The sequence below is a fragment of the Ornithorhynchus anatinus genome, chromosome 8 (genome assembly GCF_004115215.2).
Source record: "Ornithorhynchus anatinus isolate Pmale09 chromosome 8, mOrnAna1.pri.v4, whole genome shotgun sequence".
NCBI classification, from domain to species: Eukaryota; Metazoa; Chordata; class Mammalia; order Monotremata; family Ornithorhynchidae; genus Ornithorhynchus; species Ornithorhynchus anatinus.
The window spans coordinates 32,791,687-32,799,566 of record NC_041735.1 but is presented as its reverse complement, the minus strand read 5'-3'; the positions used below and the strand labels follow the sequence as shown (position 1 = coordinate 32,799,566).

General features: G+C 44.3%; 1 protein-coding gene across 1 annotated transcript; it reads right to left on the bottom strand.

The window, feature by feature from the left end:
- Positions 1 to 630: 630 nt before the first annotated feature.
- On the bottom strand, positions 631 to 1,539 carry ORNANAV1R3259 (vomeronasal 1 receptor ornAnaV1R3259). The gene has a single exon (NM_001253651.1). The coding sequence runs from the start codon at positions 1,537 to 1,539 to the stop codon at positions 631 to 633; it is 909 nt and encodes a 302-aa protein (NP_001240580.1).
- Positions 1,540 to 7,880: the final 6,341 nt, after the last annotated feature.

The following is a 7,880-nucleotide window of genomic DNA, read 5'->3' as shown; positions in this document are numbered from 1 at the left end:
CTTCATTCAGTGATGATGTTTATTGATGATCATCATAACAATAATAACAATAGTACATAACTTTGTTAAGTGCTTCTTCTGTGTCCACAGTGTTCTAAGCACTGGGATAGATATCAGTCAGTAAAGTCAGACCCTGTCCCTGCTTTATATGGGACTCAAAATCTAAGTAGGAAGAACAGGTATTGGTTTCCCATTTTAGAGTTGAGGAAAGAGAGGTGCAGAGAAGTTAAATGACTTGCCTAAGGACACACAGCAGGCAGGTGGAACCCAGGTCCTCTGGCTCCTAGGCTCGTGCTCTTTTGACTGGACCATGCCCCTTCCCACATATAAACAGAGGAAACAAAACAAGCTGTCAATGAGCCCAACAGAAGAACCTTACAGAGAGATCAAGCAAAATACTTTGATAGAGGGACCATAGCCAAGAGTTGAAAAAGTGACGAAACAAGGGATTTCTGGAGTAGAAATTCTCAGTGCTGCAATTCCTCACTCCTTAATGAAACCCTGATTATTTCCAGGGACTGGATCTAGAGATGTCCTTGTTTTAATGGTGATATTCTTCTCCTAAGGTCTTCTTTCCTTGAGATGCAAGAACTTCACTAGCGTTCCCATATCGAAGAGGGCTTGTAGATCTCAGCATGGTCTGAGATGATTTGAGGGCATTATTCCTAGAAAATCACCTAGAAACCTGATGACTTTCGTGTCACAGGTGAGCAACACAAAGGGACTGGCAGTGGCATATCCACTGACCACAAACATGCTAGCATTCAATAGGGCAGCATTGTTCTTCATGGATGTACCTAGTAACAGGGAAAGAACAAAGTCGCCACAGTAGAAGACCACAAAGCCACTCACAAGCAGCAGAATGGTCTGGGTTGCTCGTCTTTCTGGTGATGCTTCAGGGGCTTGATGGGGGCTGTGAAGATGCTGGACTTCGTGACTATGTCGGTGAAGGAGAAGGACCATGTAGCCACTGGAGCAACTCATGAGCCCTAGAGATAAGATGTCGCGGAGAGCCATGGAGGTGAGAATCAGTCCCTGGAGGAGTGTGTTGATAGGCACAAGGTAACAATTATTATCAGTGTTGGTTGAATTTTGGTAGGCCGCCATTTGGAACAGGAGGTTGGTGCTTATCAGCATGTTTGGAATCCACATGATGCCTAAGACTGGGAGGGTGATGTTTGGCACTTGAACTTTCAGGTTGAACAAGTAGGAATTGGTAGGACTGAGGGTGATAGCCTGGGCCATGCTCAAGAGGCAAGTGGTGCAGATTGAGAGGCCTCTGGTGATGCGGCATAGATAGGAGAACCACTTACACTCAACATCCGACTGTACTAGATGCAGCCGTATCATGTCTCCTGCTATGATGATCCCCCTGGTTAGAAGCATCACGATGTGGACCAAGGACAGGTGGATGATGATCAGTTCTGTGGGCTTTAGCTTGGAACCCAAGAAGAGTGAGAAGAGGTAGAAGGGGATGAGGAGGGAGTTACCGATGATTCCAACTCCAGTCTGGGAGAGGAAACAGACTCCCCGAGCCATATTAATGCTCATCACTTTATAATATAAATTTCTGCAGTACCGTTGGAAGTAACAGGATGGATCAGAAACTATGAGAATGAGTTTCTGGAGCTGAAAAGAAATCTAGCAAAGGATTGAAAAAGAATTAAGTGTTTCAAATTAGTAGGAAATAGTCATATTCACTAGGGTAGTCTACAATCAATCTGTGTGTAAACCACTGGTTTCAAGGGCCTTTTGAAAATCTAAATCCACATATTTGATGGTTAATTCAAAGAATTCTCGCCCATGAGTACCGTACAATTTCCCCTTAGCAGACACCATTTGTCTTTCCCTATGTAAGGAGTGATTTTTCATGGGCTCAGTGATCCTAAACTTTTTTACAGACTACCGATATGCCAAAGTGAGGTGGTCACTAAAGCCAACCTCAAACAAAGAGGTAAGATGGGCGGACAGCCAACTTCTTTGTGCCTCAGTTCCCTCGTCTGTAAAATGGGGATTAACTGCGAGCCTCACGTGGGACAACCTGATTACCCTGTATCTATCCCAGTGCTTAGAACAGTGCTCTGCACATAGTAAGTGCTTAACAAATACCAACGTTATTATTATTATTATAAGTTGAAGCTCACTCTGATGACATTCTCCCTGAGGAGCATGTGATTGGATTCATGTAAATCCACCTTGAACACAACCATCTCAGAGGGAGATTGGGAATAGAGGAGAGGGCTAGTTAATTTGGAAAGTCTTCAACCATTTTAAGTTGGTAGAATGAGTAAGCAATCCCTGAGGGGGAGTAGGAGAAGTGGTTAGGGTCCACAGGTTAGGATGCTGAGGAGCAAGGCTCCCATCCCAGGAGTAGGAAAACAATCACCTACACTAACAGGGCTTTTGTCCTAACCTTGGAAAATCCTGATGGAAGAATTGGAAGAGGGTAGACCTGAAACCTGGGATTCCTCTAAAGGCTGAGGAGAAGGGAAGAGACACCAGGATGCATATAGGAAAGAAGTGTCCTGGGGAAGAGAAAGGCATGACAGGAAAGGCCAAAGTATTTTTGTAAAGAGAGTAACTTTTGATTAACTACTTTATTCATTAAAGTTCCTTTCAATTTGATTGTTAAAAATTCAATAGCACTTTAATCTTTGGATGCATCTGGGGTAGAAGCTTGTTTAACTCCTGGGAATCCAAGGGACAAGGTTGTCTGGGAAGTCAAGGGAAAGTGGGAAGAAAAAGGCCTCCAGGCTTCATGCAACCAAGAAGAGAGGATTACTGACAAGACCTCAAATGCTGGTGAAGGGGGCTTATTTGACATCCAGGGGATAGTAGTCATTGCCTAAGAGGTGGAGTAATTGAGGGTTGCATGACAGGGCATCAAATTCTGGCCAGGTCCTGGAAGAGAAACACCAGGGGGTTAGGGGATGCAGCAGATATTACAGGGCATGTGACCCCTGCTGCAGTGACTCTGGGAACATTTTTGATGGGGCAAAAGCACAAACATCACACAAATATAAAATTGCTTTTCAGACCTCTGGTTTTCAAGACACTGTTATACTAAGATTAAGACAGACAATGGGCCCAATTACAAGATCAAATTAAAGAAATATACGATGGAAGTTCCTACTGCTCCCTTAGAGCTTAGGATATCCTCAGTCAACTGAATTAGCTTTTAATAGAGGCAGAATAATTAATTGAGACCACTTGGAAATTAAAAGATTGATTTGAAGGCCTGTGTTGTTTGGCATCTGCAGTTGTGTGCCAGAAGTATTTGGAAACAAAACCCCTCTGTGATAAACCTGACCTCTGAGACCCAGTGCCAAGGAGAAAACCTAACTCCTGCTGCCCTTTACCCCTGCATTCAACCCCTCCTCCAGCCTGAGGAGTCAAACAGTTATAGTAGCATAACCTCTCCACCTTTGCTGGAGTCTGCCCCACAGGCTCCCATTTTTATCATTCATGTATTTTTTCCCTAGCTTTAAGTTCAGCTTTAGGCCTCACATCCCCAGGATTTGTGATGTCGCAACAGAAGGATAATATTCTGTTACTGAATATCATCAGAAATTGATTACTTCAGATTTTACCAATTGTGTCTGAGTACCTGACCCTGCTGGACATTGATCAGCCTAATACTCACCCTAAATATCTGTATAAGGGAAGAGAGAAAGAAGAAAGTAGAGGGGTGTTGGGAGTGAAATGTGGGGAGTGCATTTGGTTAACATGCATTGATGTGCATTTTATAGTGGACCAGATAATTGTGGTGTGTAACCCACGTTAACCTTGAAGAAGCAGAGATCAAATTGACCAGATAAGAGAAAAGAAGGAAGTAAACCAGGATCTCCATCTGTTTATAGACAGATTGAGGAGACAGAGCTAGCCAAATCCATTTAGGGCCACTACCTTTGTGGAGTAACCTAGAGATGGGAAAAAGGATGGGATATAAGACCAGGCTGCCTGCCAGCTTAGGCAGTCTTGACGGTCTTCTCCTAGAACCCAGTGACAATGGCTCATTTGAACCCTGACCTACCCCTTCCATTCTGATAGAGAGTCCAGTGAGAGTAAGGGCTGATAATACTCCTCCTCCTACTATTTCTACAACAGTTACAACTACTACATGAAGCTGGAGTGAGGTAGCACTATTGCCACTCTGCAAGAAACTTGGTGATCCTGTGGCCCTCCACCCCCTCCATCGTTTTCAGCAGTATTTCTGGGCCCTGAAACCCTACAAAGCCATGACCATTCCTAGAGTACTGAGTGATCATTCTCCACCACCATCCCATGACTTTCACCCTGTAACTGGCATGGACCAACAAATGCCATATTCTATCTTTCAAATCTAGACTTATGCCTAGAGAGAGAGAGCTGGTTTCAGAAAGTTTTCTGTCCCACCATGTACTCAATCACAAGACCCTGGGATATTTCCAGAACAGAAGCGATATAGAGTTCCACTTTATTTAAGAAATGAGGTTTAAAAAGCATTTTGTCAAAGCTAAAGGTAGGGCCAAGTATTAAGTAAAATCATAAACATGAATCTATACTGAATACGATTATAAAAGGTGACAAGGCTGCACAAATACAAGATCAGAGAACACAAACTAGAATTCATTCACAAAGCAAATTCTTTCTTTGAATAAATCATCTAATTCCTGGCACAGTTCAGAAGTGAAAGTATGTTTTACACATAGCAATGTAAAGATAAAAAGGATATTCATCTCCAAGACTTGGCCTGCCTACCACATAGCGTTAGTAAATTATCAGACTGCTGCTTCAGAGCTTTGATTAACACTGACAGTTATAGAGTTTCAGCAAATCTGGAAATTAAACCAGTGGGAGAGAAGGTCATGAACCAGAGAGGTGACAAAGCTGTGGAATAGCCTGATTTCAAATAATTTGTTTAAGTAGGTTAACCCCTATTGAGTTCAGTGAAAACGTTGTTTTTTGTGTTTGTTTTGGAGTGGGGAAAAAAGATCTTTCATGGGAGATAGCATCATGACCTTATGAAATGAAAACAGGCAGGGCAGATTGACAGTAGGAACTGGGGACAGTTAAAACTGTTACTGGCTAAGTATCAAACAGCAGGTGTAAACAACTAGATTTTGGAAAGAAATGGATTCAAGGAAGATATCAGGATATTCCTCACACTACTGAAGCACAGAACAAACTGGGGAGAAGGCAAAAGGGAGAAGTGTAATTCTTAAAATGAAAAGGCAGCCCGAAGGATTGTTCACATCTATTCAAAGTCTTCAGTGCAAGTATTAAGAACATAGAGAATTATGGCTACTGGGGAACAGTGTAATCCAATGAACTGTTCAGTGATTAGACTGCTTCTGGTAAGAGATGAACAAAACTGCAGTTGGCTTGCCAAGAGTCCTAGGGATATGTGCTTGGAATGGGGTCGGTGGTGGGAGGAGTCTTTGTCTTTGTGTTTAGGAGAAAAAGTATGATTGTGTCTTAGAAGTTGCAAGAGACAGAAAGGCAGCAATGATTTCTTCATTTCAGGAATAGGTACAGACTAGTGCCCCTTAATTCCATCCCCTTCCCCTTCCTAGCCTGTGAAATCCCAAAGAAATACCAGCAGCTCAAGGAGCAGCAGAGGGTCAGGGAGGTATGAGAAAAAGGGGGTGTCTCAATCATGAAATGGAGAAATATGCTGAAAGGCTTGTGGGCGGGATATGTGACGAGGGAGCAGGGCTGGCCCTATGCCAAGGGTTCCTCAAACTTGGGAGGAGGGGAGCCTGTGCTGGATATATAGCTGGGAGTCAGGAAAAAGATGAGGAAAGGGGCTCAGGATATAACCAACTGCAGGGAGCTCTTTTGGACCAACTAGGTACCTGCTAGAAGGTTAGAGGGACTGATGTATTAATAGAAAATTCACCTGCCTGGTGATGAGACTGGTGATGTTTTGTGGTCAGGGTGTTGGAGAGTGGCCTCTTCTAACAGCTATGTTCCCTTATGATCTTGCTGACCAGACCTCTCCTGGTCCAAGTCACCAACATCCCTCTGGCTTATGTAAAAAGATGATCTGCTCTCACTTCTGACCATAGTCAGGAAGAAGAAGAAACTCACCTGGCTGTGCTTTGATTCCGGATCTGAGCCACTCTTGGCCCTCTGGTGTGGCAGGGTTATATTTATAGGAAAGTGTTTCATTTGCTCATCTCCCTCCAGGCCAGTGATTCTGGGGGCAATTACCCAATCTCTGCCTCAGAGCACATCACTCCTCCCTAGAACCCCTTATTCCTGTACAATCAAGGAGGCTCTGGGGAGGAGTGATGTGCTCTGAGGCAGAGATTGGGTAGTTGCCCCCAGAATCCTGGAGCAAATGACTTGCTTGCCGGTTTCTCAGAGGCCACAGGGTAGGAAGATAACCAGAAGGAGGGGGTAAAGCCTGCTTCTCTTTATTATCATCAAATGCAATCTTTGGTCCTCTAAAATGAAGACAGGATATAGGAAGGGCACTCTAGTTTCTCTCAATTGAAGATGTGTTTGTTAGTCATGAGGGGTCAATGCCATAAAGCCAAAATGAATAGAAAGTCAGAAGCATTAACAAGCAGTTTTATTGTTGTCAGACATGAAGGAAGGCCTCCACATTTTATCTGAATCCCAAATGACACACCCTCCATGACTACTGGAGAATGCACAGCAATCAATACAATCCACCCCTTTACATACACCCTCCTTCTTATCCCCACGGCAGCAACAAGACCGTGCGGTGAATGACCGCCTAGGACGTACTGCCTCGTGAATCTTGGGGCCCCAGAGATATCTGTAAGGGAACATCAAGCCAGGTGGCCGATGCCACCCCCTCACCCCCCATACAGGGTCCCCTTTGTTCTTGGCACACCAGAGGGGATATAAGGCAGTGCATGCGGGGGGAGGGTGCGGTGTGATCTCTCCAAGTCCGTTGGCCACCACGTACTGTTCTGTGGGTAAGCCCCCCGCGATCCATTCTAAATAAACTGTCAACCTGGAGTTATCTGCCTCTTTCATCAGTATTCTGTTACAGTCGATATACGGGGGACGGGTAGTCTACACAGGCTCCGGTCCTGCCTGGTACAGTTGGACACAGTCCCTGTCCTACGTGGGGCTCACAGTCCCAATCCCCATTTTACAGTTGAGGTAACTGAGGCACAGAGAAGTGAAGTTACTTGCCCAAGGACACAGAGCAGAACATGTGGCAGAGCTAGGATTGGAACCCACATCCTCTGACTCCCAGGCCCATGCTCTTTCCAGTAGGCTATGAGTAGATACCAGAGCATTAGGTTGGACATAGTTCCTATTGTTATGGGCAAGGACTCTAGTCTGTGAGTTCGCTGTGGGCAGAATGTGTCTGTTTGTTTTATATTGAATTCTCCCAAGCTCTTAGTACAGTGTTTCGCAAACAGTAAGCACTCAATAAATACTATTGAACAAATGAATGAATGAATCTTCAGACTCTAGACCTCCAACCACTGAATGCCCTAAAGCACAGCATACAGTTACAAACTATACTGCACACAAGCTCTGCTGTTTAGTGTTTAGTTCTACGTTCCTAAAGTAGTGTAGGCTTTGACTCTACAACATGCAAGTTAATGTTACCGAGCTGATCAAACAGGACTGAAGAATGAAACATCACACATGAAGTCTTAGTTCCATTTATTCTCAACAGGGCTGTAAGGACCATTAAGAATAGCAGCAATGTGTATATTCAACTCCTCCACTTCCATCTCTCTTCCTTATCTGGGGAGTAGCAAACATCCCTGATTCCACTCGGTCTTCCACCTTTTTTACATAATTCTTCCTCAAATTCCCTGTCCCCACGGGTGAGTTGAGTCTCTCTGCTCCCTCCCTGCATTGATTATTGGCAGCTCCTTTTCTGGTTTGTGACTCAGTCTCCA

Bases quoted from the DNA above. Each gene is read 5' to 3' on its own strand.
- ORNANAV1R3259 (NM_001253651.1), bottom strand. From the start codon at position 1,539: ATGGCTCGGGGAGTCTGTTTCCTCTCCCAGACTGGAGTTGGAATCATC.